Source organism: Microcaecilia unicolor, chromosome 3 (assembly GCF_901765095.1).
Source record: "Microcaecilia unicolor chromosome 3, aMicUni1.1, whole genome shotgun sequence".
Lineage (NCBI taxonomy): Eukaryota > Metazoa > Chordata > Amphibia > Gymnophiona > Siphonopidae > Microcaecilia > Microcaecilia unicolor.
This window is the reverse complement of record NC_044033.1, coordinates 259816312-259834957: the sequence shown is the minus strand read 5'-3', so window position 1 is coordinate 259834957 and position 18646 is coordinate 259816312. Positions and strand designations below refer to the sequence as shown.

The window sequence follows — 18646 nt, the reverse complement described above, 5'->3', positions numbered from 1 at the left end:
CTGAGAGTGTAGCCTGGAGCAGAATAAACATGGGCCTAGGGGGGTGGAGTTGGATTCTAAACCCCGAACAGATTCTGAAACACTGACTGCCCGAACCGACTGTCGCGTCGGGTATCCTGCTGCAGGCAGTAATGAGATGTGAATGTGTGGACAGATGACCACGTCGCAGCTTTGCAGATCTCTTCAATAGTGGCTGACTTCAAGTGGGCCACTGACGCAGTCATGGCTCTGACATTGTGAGCTGTGACATGACCCTCAAGAGCCAGCCCAGCCTGGGCGTAAGTGAAGGAAATGCAATCTGCTAGCCAATTGGATATGGTGCGTTTCCCCACAGCCACTCCCCTCCTGTTGGGATCAAAAGAAACAAACAATTGGGCGGACTGTCTGTTGGGCTGTGTCTGCTCCAGATAGAAGGCCAATGCTCTTTTGCAGTCCAATGTGTGCAGCTGACGTTCAGCAGGGCAGGAATGAGGACGGGGAAAGAATGTTGGCAAGACAATTGACTGGTTCAGATGGAACTCCGACACAACCTTTGGCAAGAACTTAGGGTGAGTGCGGAGGACTACTCTGTTATGATGAAATTTGGTGTAAGGGGCCTGGGCTACCAGGGCCTGAAGCTCACTGACTCTACGAGCTGAAGTAACTGCCACCAAGAAAATGACCTTCCAGGTCAAGTACTTCAGATGGCAGGAGTTCAGTGGCTCAAAAGGAGGTTTCATCAGCTGGGTGAGAACGACATTGAGATCCCATGACACTGTAGGAGGTTTGACGGGGGGCTTTGACAAAAGCAAACCTCTCATGAAGCGAACAACTAAAGGCAGTCCTGAGATCGGCTTACCTTCCACACGGTAATGGTATGCACTGATTGCGCTAAGGTGAACCCTTACAGAGTTGGTCTTGAGACCAGACTCAGACAAGTGCAGAAGGTATTCAAGCAGGGTCTGTGTAGGACAAGAGCGAGGATCTAGGGCCTTGCTGTCACACCAGACGGCAAACCTCCTCCATAGAAAGAAGTAACTCCTCTTAGTGGAATCTTTCCTGGAAGCAAGCAAGATGCGGAAGACACCCTCTGACAGACCCAAAGAGGCAAAGTCTACGCTCTCAACATCCAGGCCGTGAGAGCCAGAGACTGGAGGTTGGGATGCAGAAGCGCACCTTCGTCCTGTGTGATGAGGGTCGGAAAACACTCCAATCTCCACGGTTCCTCGGAGGACAACTCCAGAAGAAGAGGGAACCAGATCTGACGCGGCCAAAAAGGAGCAATCAGAATCATGGTGCCTCGGTCTTGCTTGAGTTTCAACAAAGTCTTCCCCACCAGAGGTATGGGAGGATAAGCATACAGCAGACCCTCCCCCCAGTCCAGGAGGAAGGCATCCGATGCCAGTCTGCCGTGGGCCTGAAGCCTGGAACAGAACTGAGGGACTTTGTGGTTGGCTCGAGATGCAAAGAGATCTACCAAGGGGGTGCCCCACACATGGAAGATCTGGCGCACTACTCAGGAATTGAGCGACCACTCGTGAGGTTGCATAATCCTGCTCAGTCTGTCGGCCAGACTGTTGTTTACGCCTGCCAGATATGTGGCTTGGAGCACCATGCCGTGACGGCGAGCCCAGAGCCACATGCTGATGGCTTCCTGACACTGGGGGCGAGATCCGGTGCCCCCCTGCTTGTTGATGTTAATACATGGCAACCTGGTTGTCTGTCTGAATTTGGATAATTTGGTGGGACAGCCGATCTCTGAAAGCCTTCAGAGCGTTCCAGACCGCTCGCAACTCCAGAAGATTGATCTGCAGATCGCGTTCCTGGAGGGACCAGCTTCCCTGGGTGTGAAGCCCATCGACATGAGCTCCCCACCCCAGGAGATACGCATCCGTAGTCAGCACTTTTTGTGGCTGAGGAATTTGGAAAGGACGTCCCAGAGTCAAATTGGACCAAATCGTCCACCAATACAGGGATTTGAGAAAACTCGTGGACAGGTGGATCACGTCTTCTAGATCCCCAGCAGCCTGAAACCACTGGGAAGCTAGGGTCCATTGAGCAGATCTCATGTGAAGGCGGGCCATGGGAGTCACATGAACTGTGGAGGCCATGTGGCCCAGCAATCTCAACATCTGCCGAGCTGTGATCTGCTGGGACGCTCGCACCCGCGAGACGAGGGACAACAAGTTGTTGGCCCTCGGCTCTGGGAGATAGGCACGAGCCGTCCGAGAATCCAGCAGAGCTCCTATGAATTCGAGTCTCTGTACTGGGAGAAGATGGGACTTTGGATAATTTATCACAAACCCCAGTAGCTCCAGGAGGCGAATAGTCATCTGCATGGACTGTAGAGCTCCTGCCTCGGATGTGTTCCTCACCAGCCAATCGTCGAGATATGGGAACACGTGTACCCCCAGCCTGCGAAGTGCCGCTGCTACTACAGCCAAGCACTTTGTGAACACTCTAGGCGCAGTGGTGAGCCCAAAGGGTAGCACACAGTACTGGAAGTGACGTGTGCCCAGCTGAAATCGCAGATACTGTCTGTGAGCTGGTAGTATCGGGATGTGCGTGTAGGCGTCCTTCAAGTCCAGAGAGCATAGCCAATCGTTTTCCTGAATCATGGGGAGAAGGGTGCCCAGGGAAAGCATCCTGAACTTTTCCTTGACCAGATATTTGTTCAGGGCCCTTAGGTCTAGGATGGGACGCATCCCCCCTGTTTTCTTTTCCACAAGGAAGTACCTGGAATAGAATCCCAGCCCTTCTTGCCCAGATGGCACGGGCTCGACCGCATTGGCGCTGAGAAGGGCGGAGAGTTCCTCTGCAAGTACCTGCTTGTGCTGAAAGCTGTAAGACTGAGCTCCCGGTGGACAATTTGGAGGTTTGGAGGCCAAATTGAGGGTGTATCCTTGCCGGACTATTTGAAGAACCCACTGATCGGAGGTTATGAGAGGCCACCTTTGGTGAAAAACTTTCAACCTCCCTCCGACCGGCAGATCGCCCGGCACTGACACTTGGATGTCGGCTATGCTCTGCTGGAGCCAGTCAAAAGCTCGTCCCTTGCTTTTTCTGGGGAGCCGAGGGGCCTTGCTGAGGCGCACGCTGCTGACGAGAGCGAGCGCGCTGGGGCTTAGCCTGGGCCGCAGGCTGTCGAGAAGGAGGATTGTACCTACGCTTACCAGAAGAGTAGGGAACAGTCTTCCTTCCCCCATAAAAACGTCTACCTGTGGAGGTAGAAGCTGAAGGCTGCCGGCGGGAGAACTTGTCGAAAGCGGTATCCCGCTGGTGGAGCTGCTCTACCACCTGTTCGACCTTCTCTCCAAAAATATTGTCCGCACGGCAAGGCAAGTCCGCAATCCGCTGCTGGATCCTATTCTCCAGGTTGGAGGCACGCAGCCATGAGAGTCTGCGCATCACCACACCTTGAGCAGCGGCCCTGGACGCAACATCAAAGGTGTCATACACCCCTCTGGCCAGGAATTTTCTGCACGCCTTCAGCTGCCTGACCACCTCCTGAAATGGCTTGGCTTGCTCAGGAGGGAGCTTGTCCACCAAGCCCGCCAACTGCCGCACATTGTTCCGCATGTGTATGCTCGTGTAGAGCTGGTAAGACTGAATTTTGGCCACGAGCAGAGGAATGGTAGGCCTTCCTCCCAAAGGAGTCTAAGGTTCTAGAGTCTTTGCCCGGGGGCGCCGAAGCATGCTCTCTAGAACTCTTAGCCTTCGTTAGGGCCAAATCCACAACTCCAGTCGTGAGGCAACTGAGTGCGCATTAGCTCTGGGTCCCCATGGATCCGGTACTGGGACTCGATCTTCTTGGGAATGTGGGGATTAGTTAGAGGCTTGGTCCAGTTCGCCAGCAATGTCTTTTTGAGGACATGATGCATGGGTACTGTGGACGCTTCCTTAGGTGGAGAAGGATAGTCCAGGAGCTCAAACATTTCAGCCCTGGGCTCGTCCTCCACAACCACCGGGAAGGGGATGGCCGTAGACATCTCCCGGACAAAGGCCGCAAAAGACAGACTCTCGGGAGGAGAAAGCTGCCTTTCAGGGGAGGGAGTGGGATCAGAAGGAAGGCCATCAGACTCCTCGTCAGAGAAATATCTGATGTCCTCCTCCTCCTCCCACGAGGTCTCACCATCGGTATCAGACACAAGTTCACGAACCTGTGTCTGAAGCCGTGCCCGGCTCGACTCCGTGGAAACACGGCCACGGTGGGAGCGTCGAGAGGTAGACTCCCTTGCCCGCACCGGCGAAGCTCCCTCCGCCGACGTCGCCGGGGAGCCTTCCTGGGAGGCGACCGCAGTCGGTACCGCAAGCGGCACCGATGTCGGAGACCTCACCCCGGGCAAGGGGCCAGCCGGCGCCTCACTCGATGGTACCGGGGGCGCAAGCACCCCCGGTACCGGAGGGGAAGGGCGCAACAGCTCTCCCAGGATCTTTGGGAGAACGGCCCGGAGACTCTCGTGCAGGGCGGCTGTGGAGAAAGACATGGAAGCCGATGCAGGAGTCGAAGTCAGAGTCTGTTCCGGGCGTGGAGGCTGTTCCGGGCTGTCCAAGGTGGAGCGCATCGACACCTCCTGAACAGAGGGTGAGCGGTCCTCCCGGTGCCGATGCCTGCTGGGTGCAGACTCCCTCGGCGACCCAGAGCTCTCGGTACCGACGCGGGAAGGAGACCGGTGTCGATGCTTCTTTGACTTTTTCAAACGAAGCATGTCACCGGAGCTTCCCGGTACCGACGAGGAGGACGTAGAATCCAGCCGTCGCTTCCTCGGGGCCGGGGCCGAAGAAGGTCAGTCTCGGGGGGGGGGGGGGGGGCTGTATCGCAGGAGCCCTCAGGGTAGGGGGAGACCCACCCGAAGGCTCACCGCCACCAGCAGGGGAATGGACAGCCCTCACCTGCACTCCAGACGAAGCACCACCGTCCGACGACATCAGTTCTAGTGGAGGTCCCGGTACCACCGACGCCGACGCAGCCTTCCGATGTCTCGGCCCCGACGATGCAGAGGGTCGATGCCTCGATGCAATCGATACAGTCGCGGCCGAGGGCGGAGGTCTTGACGCTGTCGACGTCGACGCACTCGATACTCCCGGTGCCGATGCCGACGAAGAGCCCGAGAACAAAACGTTCCACTGGGCCAATCTCGCTACCTGAGTCCTTTTCTGTAAAAGGGCGCAAAGACTACAGGCCTGCGGGCGGTGCCCAGCCCCCAGACACTGAAGACACGACGCGTGCCTATCAGTGAGCGAGATTACCCGGGCGCACTGAGTGCACTTCTTGAAGCCGCTGGGAGACTTCGATGACATGGGCGGAAAAATCACGCCGGCGAAATCAAAACTCGTAATTGCAGTAAGGCACCAAAAAGAGGGGGAGAAAAAAACTCGACCCGAGGCCTCAAAGGGGCCTACCCCGAAAACGAAAGAAAACTTATCGGGGCCAAAAACTAGAAATACGGGGAAGGGAAAAAGATCGAAAGGCCCTTCTCCGAAATCCCTTTTTTTAAAAAAATTTTTAAGAACGAAAAAGTCAAAAGACGCGCGAGGGTCAACTTAAGGGGCGCGAACGGCGCAAACACGACCGTACCGAGCGCGGACAAAAGAAGACTGACGAACACGAGCCGGTTCGGGCGGGAAGACGGCCGCACATGCGCGGTGCGCATGGGCGCGCGAGGACTAGCAAAGGCCTTTGCTAGTGAAGTTTCCGATTGGAGGGGCTGCCGTGGACGTCACCCATCAGTGAGAACAAGCAGCCTGCTTGTCCTCGGAGAAATACACATACACTTATGGTTTTGACACATATATACATTTTCAACCTCATGCATTTGCTTCTAATAGATGTATGTTATTTTCTAAGACCATTTTTTGTATATTTTTTTGGTGTTTTTTTAAACAATGTTACACATTTGCTTGTCCTCTTTTTACCCTTTTGTAAATGTATATTAACTGACTGTTCAATTCTGTAACCTACTTTTATTTTAATTTTACTTGTTTTTAATGTATACTCAAGATGTTTATATTTCTTATTATCTGTATTTGTGCAGACTCCTGAATTGGCACTTCTAGTGCCCAAACATGCTACTGTGTTGAATCATCCTTTATTAAAATGTAATATCAACATTGAGCGTCTTTGGTCTGTTTTCGAACAGCCTGATTCTGTTCCCACTTTTCTCCTTTTCCTTCAATGACACTGCCACACGGGAATCGCTAGCATGGTTTGGTTAAAAAAGGCCTCAAGTACTTTCACCTTAAGGAAGTGTTGGTTTTTAGTTTCTTCTTGGTATGTGCCAAAAATATCCTTATATTTAAATGTTTATCGTGAGTTTAGATTTTTATCTTTTGAATGTATTTATTTGATATTTTAAAATTGCATTTATTTATATCATTGTCTTTTATGTTATTAGTATATGTGTTATAAATTAGAAGCTTTTATGTTTTAAGCTGTATTGATTGAGTTATTATATCTGTTTGAGAGTAATCCCCTGGCACAACCCCTGAATGGGTGAACGTGTCCATGTTGGGTTTTCTTTTATGACCAAATGTTGTACTAATAAGATTTTAATTTTTTATTGTTTTGGCCTGCCTCTGTTCTACAGTCCGAGTTTTACAGATCACAACCTCTCTTGTTCTGCTCTTCTAATTCCTATACAAGCTTTTGAAAATTTTGCAGATATGACATGAAATATTTTTCATATAATTCAGTAAAATCATGCTTACTAAAATCCAATATGTAAAGGAAAGAAAGAGATCTACTAACCCTGGGGGCAGACTTAGAATTGTAGCTTTGGTTGCAAAAGTCTGTATCTTTAGTGCCATTTCTCCAGTGACCAGACTCTTCCATGAATGGTGTTCAGCAATAAGTAAACCATGAAGTTGATCAATTCCATCTTTTTGTGTAACTAACATGAATTTAAAAAAAAGTAATGAAAACAATATTCCAGTAGAAGTAGTTTCTCTAATCTTTCATACCTGTTTTAAATTTTCTAATCATATGTTCAAAATAATATAACTTGTTACCAACATGCTAAAACACTCAGCTGCTACTACTTTTAACACTGAACAATTCGTAGCCAGGAGCTTTCCAAGCAGCTTTCTACTAAGTACTCAGTGAAACCAAAAATATGCATTGATCAGACCAAGATCAAAGTTAAGTAGGAACTGCTAAGTTTACTATTCAAGATAATTTGTAAAAACAATTGTGAGATATGTTTCTCTAACTTTAGAAATAGAAAGGAAGCATTTGTTGCTTTGTTATAAAGTTTAAATCTCAAAAAGGAAGGAGAAAGAGATCCCATTAAGGAAAATTATGCATTTAAAGACATTTTTCAAGAATCCATAAACTACACCATTGTAAGTTGTTGTTGTTTTATTTTTTATTTATTTTCTTTGCAAAAAGTTAGGTGATAGCATGTTAACATGCTGGCACTGATGCTCAGTGCACGATAAATGTGTTATCACACACTTTTAGAAAATCCTGTAACTTGGAAATCATTGTATGCTACTTTATGCAAAAACTTTATGATCTAGGGAGCACTAGTGAGCCATGTTCTAGTTAGTTGCACAGAGAATCAGCTCTCTCCATTTCCTTCTAGATAATGGACTTATTGCAGCCCAATTGACACTAATTTGCTTCTTACTTACGTCAATCAATAGAAGACTTGCAGAGCGACATGTAGTCTAAATCTGAAGCGAATCCACTATTACCTGCTGGATCTAAAAGGCTCAAACACAATCCACCAACACCAGCGAAAATGGTGCCCAGAAAATCCACTTCCTCACAATCTGAGACACTTGTTGAAGAAATCAGGGCGATGCATGACTTTCAAATGAAACATTTTGAGGCTACATGTGAGATTAAACAGGATATTGCAGCACTAAACAGCTGAGTGGCAGATTTTCAACAAAGAATTGAAATTCTGGAAAAAAAGATGGCGACCGTGACGCATGACCAAGAGCACTATCATGTACGGACAGACGCCTGACTTCTGCAACTAGAATCTCAAATTGAAGACCTCTCAAACCGAAGCAGAAGGAATAATATCCATATCCTTGGTCTGAAAGAAGGAGAAGAAGGTACTGATACTATTTGATTTCTGACAGATTGGCTTCCAGAATTATTAAAAATCTCACTGGATACTCCATTAGAATCTGAGAGAGCTCATCGCACCCCATCTAGGCCCAAGGCTGAAATGCAACAGCCAAGACCTATAGTTGTGAAGCTTCTTCGTTTTCAACATATGTTATAAATTTTAACAGCAGCACACGCTTTCCCTTCTTTGCTCCATGATGGCAGGAAGATACTAATAGTACTGGACCTCACCAAGATGACAGCGCTAAAGCAATTATTGCTCATGAAGCAGAATTCAACATAATATTTGAGGTGCGGTCACTCCACGGACCGATACTAAGGCATTATAACGTCCTCACTTTCGTTTTCCATTCCTTTCCTAATAATACCTAACATTCTATTTGCTTTCTTAGCCGCCACAGCACACTGAGCAGAAGGTTTCAACGTATCATCAACCACGACACCTAGATCCCTTTCTTGGTCCATGACTCCTAATGTGGAACCTTGCATGACGTAGCTATAATTCGGGTTCCTCTTTCCCACATGCATCACTTTGCACTTGCTCACATTAAACGTCATCTGCCATTTAGATGCCCAGTCTCCCAGTCTCGTAAGGTCCTTGTGTAATTTTTCACAATCCCCTTGCAATTTAACAACTTTGAATAACTTTGTGTTGTCAGAAAGTTTAATTACCTCACTAGTTACTCCCATCTCTAGGTAATTTATAAATATGTTAAAAAGCAGCGTCTCAGCACAGACCCCTGGGGAACCCCACTAACTACCCTTCTCCATGGAGAATACTGACCATTTAACCCTACTCTCTGTTTTCTATCTTTTAACCAGTTTTTAATCCATAATAGGACACTTCCTCCCATCCCATGACTCTCCAATTTCCTCTGGAGTCTTTCATGAGTCACTTGTCAAACGCCTTTTGAAAATCCAGATACACAATATCAACTGGCTCACCCTTATCCACATGTTTGTTCACCCCTGCAAAGAAATGTAATAGACTGCTAAGGCACAATTTCCCTTCACTAAATCCACCTCTCCCTTATTCCCTCATCCTTCACCTCTCTCTTCTTCCTTCTACCACTTCTACCTCTTCCCACCCCTCTCAGCAAATTCTTCCTTCCTCTTCCTCTTTTCCATGTCTCCCCTCCACCTACTCTCCACTTTCCTAAATAATTCCTATGCTCTCTCTTATCTTTCACATTGACTATACACTTGGAACTGCAATTCCTGATTTTCTATTGGGGTGTGGGAGTTTAATTCACCTGGAAGTGAGGTCAGATGCCACTGCTATTAGACCACAGTGCCTAGCATGAACAACTGAGTGCTTGTCATCTGATGTGCTTTATGCTGCCACTAGTGCTACTCATCTCATACCTACTGAGATCCACAACTATGACACTGAATCTACTTGGAACTGCAGTACCTCAATTTTCCATTGGAGACGTAGGAGCTTGCTGCGCCCAGAATGAGGTCAGATGCCGCTGCTATTAGACCGCAGCACCTAGTGGTGTGTTGCCTAAGACACAAGCCAAAGGCGCACTCCTTGCTCCTTTGCACAATGACGTGTGCAGTGAAATATTTCAGAGATACTATTTTTAAGATCAGATACTTTCTCATTTTAAACTGACATTATTGATTAGAGTGGATTCGATTTGTTTTAGATTATTGATTTATTTTATTTATTTATGAGATTTATTAACGACCTTTATGATTAGATTTTGATATAGATTTATCATGCAGTGGCTTTTATTTGTAATTCTTTGGTTACTAGCCTTAGAAGTCCTAACTGGTCTTCATCTTAGTACAATTCCAGTTATTATTTCTGATTTTAGGAAATATAGATTTATTTTAACAAAATATAGATTTATTTTAACAAAACAAGATAGCTGGATAATTGTTCAGAGAAAATTTTACATAATATTGAATTAATTGTAAATAGGGATAGGACTACATGTTATAAGAAAGAACTTAAATCTAGTCTATCATGTTTGAAGAATGTTAAGCTGGAACCATCGACTTTAGCTGCCTCTACTATACTTATACCTTGTTGCTGTATGAATGCAAGGTCAGTGTATAATAAGGTACTAGTTTTATATGATTTGATTAGTGAGTCTGAATTTAGCATTGTATTTATTGTAGAAACATGGTTGCAGTAAAATTCTGATCCAATATTAGTGGAATTACATCCTCCTGGTTACAAGATCTTGCATGTTCAAGTTCGATTTGGTTTACAATATCCAGCTAAAATAACAGTCACTTTAAGTAACATTACCAGACCTTTTCACACACTAGTGGATCTAGAATTTTGTTTTTTGTTACATTTGTACTCTGCGCTTTCCCACTCATGGCAGGCTCAATGCGGCAGGCAATGGAGTGTTAAGTGACTTGCCCACAGTCACAAGGAGCTGCCTGTGCCGGGAATCGAACTCAGTTCCTCAGTTCCCCAGGACCAAAGACCACTAGGCCACTCCTCCACTCACCCCTTTCTTGACCAACAAGCTACTTCTGTTTTTGTCTCAAATGTATTTATCTTGAAATTTTCTTTCATCTCTCAAAGAGGATTATGTGCTGATACGTGTTTCGCCTGATGCTGTTTCAAAGCTTCCTCTTCTTAAGGAGAGCACAGGAGGACTAGCTATATGACCACTAAAGGGGAAGCCATGAAACAGCAGTAGGCAAAACAGGTGTAAAGAAGGCAGAACAGAAAAAAAGACAGTGAAACTCAAGCTCCATCAGGTACTGCCAGTATAGAGTAGTTTATTTGCGACCAAAATCTTGAGGCCTTAAAGGAGAAAATTTCCCTTCAGCTTCTCAAAATTCAGCAGGGGATGGGGGGATGGCAAGGGACTCAAAACCACTGAGTGTCACCCCAAATCAAAATAACTTCTCTTTATATTCTTCTAAAAAGGAGTATAAACCTCCAAAGGAATGCTTTACTTACACCCAGTTGACTGAGGGGGTCTTTTCTAAGCTCGCTATTCCGGAACTACTGCTGGGCTACCGTAGTAGCCCGGCAGTAGTTCCCACCCCCAGCGCGCACCATTTCCAGCGCTACAAAAATATTTATTATTTTTGTAGCGCTGGTGTTTACCCGGCGGTAATCAGGCAGTGCTGTGCGCTGTCCAGTTACCGCCGGGTTAGCGCAGGAGCCCTTACTGCCAACTCAATGGGTGGCGGTAAGTGATCCCCCTGAAATGGCTTGTTGCATCAAAAACACTTGCTGACGCTAGCACAGGCCCCCTTTTACCGCAGCTTAGTAAAGGGGGCCCTGAGTCAGGAGCTGTCCAAGAGCTGTGCACACCAGTGGAGATAGAGAAATTCTGGGCATTGTGAGGATGCACAGTGCCCTGATAGTGTTTGTAAAGAAATACTCAGGGGATGATGTAAGCATCTGGGAGAAGGTTTTGTGGTCTAATTAGTGGAACTGCATGGTCTCACTATTAAGCAGTGGCGTACCAAGGGGGGGGGGGGCGGTGGGGGCGGTCCGCCTAGGGTGCACGCCGCTGTGGGGGTGCCGCGTGCCTGTCTGCTCCGCTCGTTCTGTGCTCCCTCTGCCCTGGAATAGGGAACGAGCAGGTAAAAATGCACCCGGGGGGGGGGGGGGGGGTCCTTTCGCCAGGGGGAGGTGTGCCCTTTCGCTGGGGGGAGGTGGCCTTTCGCTGGGGGTGGGGTCGCGCTGGGTGTCCTTTCGCCGGGGGTGGGGGGTCGCGCTGCACCCGGGGGGGGGGGGGCACATCGGTGATCCGCCCCGGGTGTCAGCCACCCTAGGAATGCCACTTCTATTAAGTTTAAAACAAACACAGCAAATCACCCTGCTAACTGCATCCCTACAATAATGCATAGCAGTGGCTGCATTATGTTGGGGATGCTTTGCAGCAGTGGGGAAAAGGAAAGTTTGTGGAAACTGATAATAAATAGAAATAATCAAAAGATAGAAAATATGATGATACCTTTTTTTTGGACTAACTTAATACATCTTTTGATTAGCTTTCGAAGGTAACCCTTCTTCTTCAGAGCAGAAACTTGTACCAATCTACAACAGACCCAGACTAGGAACAAGGTTCACATTTGAACTGTGGACCCTGATCTTAAGCACAAAGGAAAAGTACATGCACACATTTATATCTGCTATATAATGCAGATATATTTTCCAGCTTACTTTACATCCCCACATGAATAGTTTGTCTAACATCTCTGGTCAGTTCAGGCAAACTTTGGTGTGTACAGGTTGTTATATTCATATAATAAGACATTTATTTAAAAAAAACAGTGCTGCAGATAAATTTCTATTTTGGGCATAAGAATAGCTTTTAAAATTGCCCCCTAAATAATATTTGCTCTACTCTACAAAAGTAGAAGGAAATGTTACTTTAGGGCATGACAATCATACAGTTTCCCATAGCTCTTTTTAATATTAGCATGAAGTTTTCATTTTCTACAATACTTACCTCCAGAATCTCCCCAGCGTACCAGTGCAGAATAACTGACCAAAATTTCAGTAGGCTTCAAGTTATCCACAAATAAGAAATAGGATTTTCGATCATCTAAGGACTAGAAGAAAAAAGAAAATTATTTTTATTTTTAATTTAATATATTTGAAGTCTGATATTTTATTTTTGACTATAAGATTGTGCAGTAATGTCAATAGTGTAAAATATATCACATTTTAAGATCAAAATGCTAAAAGTAAGTTCTTTCATTCTGTGAATATGGTCCTTAGGGCCTTGTTTACCGACGTGCTAGCGTTTTTAGCATGCACTAAAAACATTAGCGCACATACAGCGCGGCTTACTAAACAGGACACTAAATTTAAACATTTCTGTCGATAGAGTAAAATATAGAAGTGATTCTCCTGAACAACCTTCCTCCTTTATGTTACATAATACTCATATAGTTGATCCTTGCTATTTAGCATTAACTGGAAGTAGTAAAGATAACCAAAGTACTATTAGTGTTAATCACTATATAATATATGACCATAATCAGGATTCTTTTTGTTCTAGCAGTTTCTTTGTACTCCTTTGGGCTTCCACTGAAACAAGCCTCTGCTGGCCTATCTATTACATTTAAGTACTACCTTCATCTGGGTTAGATTTAAAGGGGTCTACAACAAATTAAAATGCACGTATATTGATATATGAATAAAATATAATATTAAATAAACATCCTTAATAAACATATAGAGTGCAGGGGTGGCCTAATCGTTAGAGCAGCAGCCTGGGAACTAGAAGACCCAGGTTCAAAACCCACAGTAGCTCCTTGTGGCCTTGGGCAAGTCACTTAACCCTCCATGCCTCAGGAAAAGGCAATGGCAAACCAATCCTATTTCTTGCCAAGAAAACCACATGAATGGGGGGGGGGGGGGGGGGGGGTTCCTCATTGTGTGGGCACCAAGAGACAACTCCAACTCAAGGGCAGATCTAGAACAAATATATCCTAGCCTCAATTTCCCTAAAGCACTAATAAATAGAAATAAAACAAAATACAGAAAAGAAAATAAGATGATACCATTTTTATTGGACTAACTTAATACATTTTTGATTAGCTTTTGAAGGTAACCCTTCTTCTTCAGATCAGAAATAAGCAAATGTTGATAAATAACAGTATATATAAGTGAAACACCAAAGCATTCCAATGACTGTCTTACTGGAAGAGGGTGGGGTGGGTAAGGTGAGAAACAGGGGGAGACGGTTGGATGAGAGATAGGGCGAGATACATGGTAGATAAGAGGGTGACAAAGCAGTAGAATTTTATGGTTTATAAAGGGCTAGAAAACCCAGATATTTGTTAAGTCCTGTCTGGTGGGTGTCAAAATATTTAACCATTTTGACTTCAAAGTTCTTACGTTCCTGGATTGTCTTAAAGTTTCCTTTTAGTATTCTCACCATAAAATTATTGATATAGTGTTCTGGTTTTGTAAAGTGCTTCCCACAGAGGTGACATCCTGGTTGGCTCTGGCATTTTTCACATGATGTCTATGTAAATTAAATCTCGTCTTTAGCATCTGGCTTGCTTCTCCCTTCTTCACACTTTTTACATTGAGGGGGTCTTTTACTAAAGCTTAGCTCAAGTTATCTGCAGTAGGGCCCATAGAAATAAAATGGGTCCTGCTGCAGACAACTCGAGCTAAGCTTTAGTAAAAGACCCCCTGAATCAAATGTGGTATGTATCATTCAGGGTATGTGAAGAATTCATTTAAATTGAATATTTTTCCTTTGTGAATGAGTGTGGGATCTTGTGAAATGTGTTAGCACAGTTTGCAGCTACATATATTGCAAGGATGTGTGCCACTCTCTTCCTTTAGTGTTTCAGTCAGGAGCTTGCTTTTCACTAGTTTGTGTTTTAAGTTGGGTGCCTGTCGCAAGGCCAGCATTGGTGGAGATGGGAATAACTATTTCAGTAGTTCATCCTCCTCCTGGAGTAGTGGCTGTAGATCTTTTATGATTCTTCTCAATTTTTCTAGCTCTGGGTTGTATGTCACTACAAGGGGGATTCTCTCTGCGGCATTCTTTCCTTCTACTACAATAGGTTTTCCCTGGGTATTTTAAGGGAGGAGGCCACATTCTTGGAGATTATTTTGGGGTTGTAGCCTTTATGTTTGAAGGATTCAGTCAGGAATTTGAGGTGTTTATCTTTGTCTTCTGGGACACAGCGATGATATCTTGTGGCTTGGCTGTGTATAATGGATTTTTTTGTATGTGAAGGGTAGAAGCTGGATTTGTGGAGGTAGCTGCATGTTTCTGTAGGTTCCCTGTATATAAATGTTTGTATATTGCCTCATTTCACTAAAAAAAGAGACCCCCCACCAATAGCCCATAAGACACAACCCCCATTCAGTCACTGTCCAGTTTTTGACTCAGCTGCTGCTGCTGCTGCTTTGCTCCTAAAGGGGTGGGGTCATTCTATTCATATATTCTGAACTTTCCCCTATGAAGGTAATGTTATAAAATCATTTTCTGTATGTATATCCGCTAAAGACACTTAGGGCCCCTTTTAGTAAGCAGTGGTAAGCCCAACGCGGGCTTATCACTCGCTAAACAGGAAGTACCGCCAGGCTTCCACAGCAGCTTGGCAGTACTTCCCACCTCTAGCACGCTGTCATATCCGGCACTACAAAAATATACTTATTTTTGTAGCGCCAGAATGTACCCGGCAGCAACTGGGCAGTGCCCAGTGCTGCCTGGTTACCACTGGGTTAGTGCGGGAGCCCCTACTGCCACCTCAATGGGTGTGTAAGTCTTTCTGAGAAAATAATACGTATCAGTACGGGGCACCACTGAGGTTCATGGTAAATTCAGTATATGTGGGAGGTTGAAGAGTGCTAACATAAAATCATTTTCTTGCACATGTGGCATTTTCACATGATATGGTGTACTTTGTTGGTAGTAATGTACACAGGTGGAGTTTGGGTAGAGTATAGGTTACATACAAGTAGGTGCATAGATTACAAAATATACTAATCTACATATGCACTTAGAAATTATAAGCATGGACATTTATACCTGCCTGCAATGTAAATGTGATTTCTGCCACTTATGTTATACTTTATAAAGACATGTAGGTGCCTACTTGTCTTTATAAAATTGACTAAAAAAGGGTGTCTAAAAAAGTGTTTACATAAGGCATCCCCTTATAAATTATCCTCCATATGGATGAAAGCACTGAATATATGTATTACATCTAATATATGCATGTGTATTTAAGTGGCAATGAGGGGCATTTTTGAAAGAAATGTTTAAATCAGAATTTGGACGTTTTACAAAGACGTCCAAATTCCAAACAAGGAAGAAGGTCATTTTCGAAAAAGATGGACGTCTATCTTTTGTGTTCAAAACTACTATGGACGTCCTGTGATTTGGACATTTTGTGATTTGGACATCTTTTTTTTTAGTCCATTTTCAAAGAAAGGAAGTCCAAATGCAAGCCATTCAAAACAGAAGATGAGTGGCTTAATGGTTAGTGCTGAGGGCTTTGATCCTGGCAGCATGGGTTCAATTCCCACTACTGCTTGTTGTGCCTTTGGGCAAGTCAAATGCACATGGGGCATTTTTGGATATGACATCCAAGTGTGAATTTGGACATTTTTTTGTAAAACGTCCAAAATCAGAACAGGAAAGGTCATTTTCTACAAAAAACAAGTGTATCTTTTCCTTTTGAAAGTGCTGTTTGGAAAAATGTTTTGTGATTTGAGGGAGTAAGGGGAGGTGATCCCCGAGTCCATCCAATTGTCATCTGGTCATTTGGGGCATCTCTTGTATGGAGTAGAGGAGTAGCCTAGTGGGTAGTAAAAACAGGTCTAGCTCAAAATGTCTGTTTTAGTCTTGGACATCTTTGTTTTGTTCCATTATTGCTGAAAGACATCAATGTCTAGGAACGCAAAGTCCCGCCTTGAACACGCACCTGACATGCCCCCTTGAGATTTGGACATCCTTCTGACGGACTTCAGAGAAGGACGTCCAAAAAGAGGTTTTGATAATACTGATTTGGACGTTTCAGGATTTGGATGTCCCTGACCATATTATCTCTCGAATTCAATGTTTATTTTGGTCTTTTACGGCCTTTTTAAAATTCAGCTGTACTTGTCTAGTTATAGGTGGAATAGAAATGCTAAATAAATAAATAAGTGTCTCAATTGCATTTGCTCCCTCACTTGCCTATTAAGATGTTTCATTCACTGAAAACATCTTTCATTTGCTTTCACTTCTTACTAGCACAGTTAGTAGTCCATTTACTAAGGTGCGCTAACAGATTTAGTGCATGCTAAATGATAACTCACCCATTATATTCCTATGGGCCTCTTATCATTTAGTGCATGCTAAATCTGTTAGTATACCTTAGTAAAAGGACCCCTTAGCAAGTTTATTCTTTGAATGTGCAACTTTTCCTTTTATTTCTCTTTTGAAATAGAAGTTTTGGTTCTTCTGTCACAGATAGTACAGACATGTATGGACTGTTGATGCAGGCAGCATTGCCAAAACATGGCCTATGTTTAGTCCCCTCCATTGGATAGCATCATTTGAATAAAGACCCCTTTTTTAGGGTCTTGGGTGTGTCCATTGGTTTTTATCTCATTCTGACATATTGGTTGTCTCCACTATTTGTTGATGTTCATTCTATCATACTGCCATAACGAGTATTGTATGTATGTTATTTCAATGCTCTGTTCCAGGGGTGGGCATCCATGGTCCTCGAGGGCCACAACCCCGCCGAGTTTTCCAGGATTTCACGATGAACATGCATGAGATCTATCTGTATACAATGGAAGCATGCATATTTATTGTCGAAATTTTGAAAACCTTACTGGGTTGTGACCCTTGAGGAGCCTTGCTCTAATGTGTACCCACATTTGAGCGCCAGCTGAATATTGGCTGGGACTCACATAAGCTCCAGCGGCCAGCATTTTTGCAATTAGCCCCGGATACTCAATGCCAGTGCCCGGACACTGCCCAGCAATGAATATCTGGGGCTAATTCTTCCTGCAGCAGTCAGTGTTTAAAAAAATGCGGACCACTGTGGGCTGAATATTGACTGGTATAAAGTACATTCAATGAGGTAAACTTGAAAGCAGATAATTCAATTCTAATTATACAAATAACATGACACAATGTCATAAATATACATATTAAAACTGCACAGTAAAACAATAAATAAATAAGAAGTTAAACATATGTTTACCTGTGGAAAATATTTGATAAGAGCTCTCTTAGGGCCCCTTTTACTAAAGCTTAGCGCACGCTAAAATCCAAGAAGCCCATTTTATACTTATGGCCTTTTTAACATTTAGTGCATGCTAATTCCGTTAGTGCACATTAAACTTTAGTAAAAAGGCCCCTGAGAGACTTTCGTCCTTTAGTAGATTTGTCCCCAGGTATCTATAAATGTATTGAGTTTACTGTATAAGATATATATGACATTGATATTATTGATCCTATTGCTATGAACAAACTAATCAGGATATAGTCAACATTCTATAATTTAGAAATTATTCTTTTCAATTTTAACATTTGTTTTATATTCAGTATATTTATGAACAAAAAATTAGAAACCCAAAAATGACTATAATTACCTTAAGATCTGACTTCTGAGAAGTGTAAGGATATGTATTTGGTTTGTGGAAAACAAACAGGGTCCTAGAAAGATAAAACAAAATATTGATATTAAAAAATTCTATGCTAAACTTGATGATATTGAGCCAACAGTGGTTGGATTATTTTAAACATCAGGATAAGCAGTGGCAGTACCCAGATAGTGGATGCCATTCAATATCCAGAATCAGTGCAGACATAGTATTTTATTTAGATTTTGCTCACGCCTTTTTTAGCAGTAGCTCAAGGTGAGTTACATTCAGGTACTTTGGATATTTCTCTATCCCAGGAGGGCTCACAATCTAAATTTGTACCTGAGGCAATGGAGGGTTAAGTGACTTGGCCAAAATCACAAGGAGCAGCAGTGGGATTTGAACTAGCCACCTCTGGATTGCAAGACTGGTGCTCTAACCACTAGGCCACTCCTCCACTTCAGATTTGATAAGGAGACAATAGTTCACCTAACAACTAGCTTGGTATGAAACCTACTGTAAGGAAGGGGCCACAGCAA

The 18646-nt window shown here is 44.3% G+C and overlaps 1 protein-coding gene across 1 annotated transcript in view; it reads right to left on the bottom strand.

The window, feature by feature from the left end:
* Nucleotides 1-18646, bottom strand: part of ADGB (androglobin) — a 738031-nt gene that overhangs the window by 348919 nt on the left and 370466 nt on the right. The window contains exons 16-18 of the mRNA XM_030198035.1: nucleotides 18117-18180; nucleotides 12499-12601; nucleotides 6728-6869 (exon numbers count right to left, since the gene is read on the bottom strand). Coding sequence (XP_030053895.1) covers nucleotides 6728-6869; nucleotides 12499-12601; nucleotides 18117-18180 — 309 coding nt within the window. The remainder of the gene's footprint in view (nucleotides 1-6727; nucleotides 6870-12498; nucleotides 12602-18116; nucleotides 18181-18646) is intronic.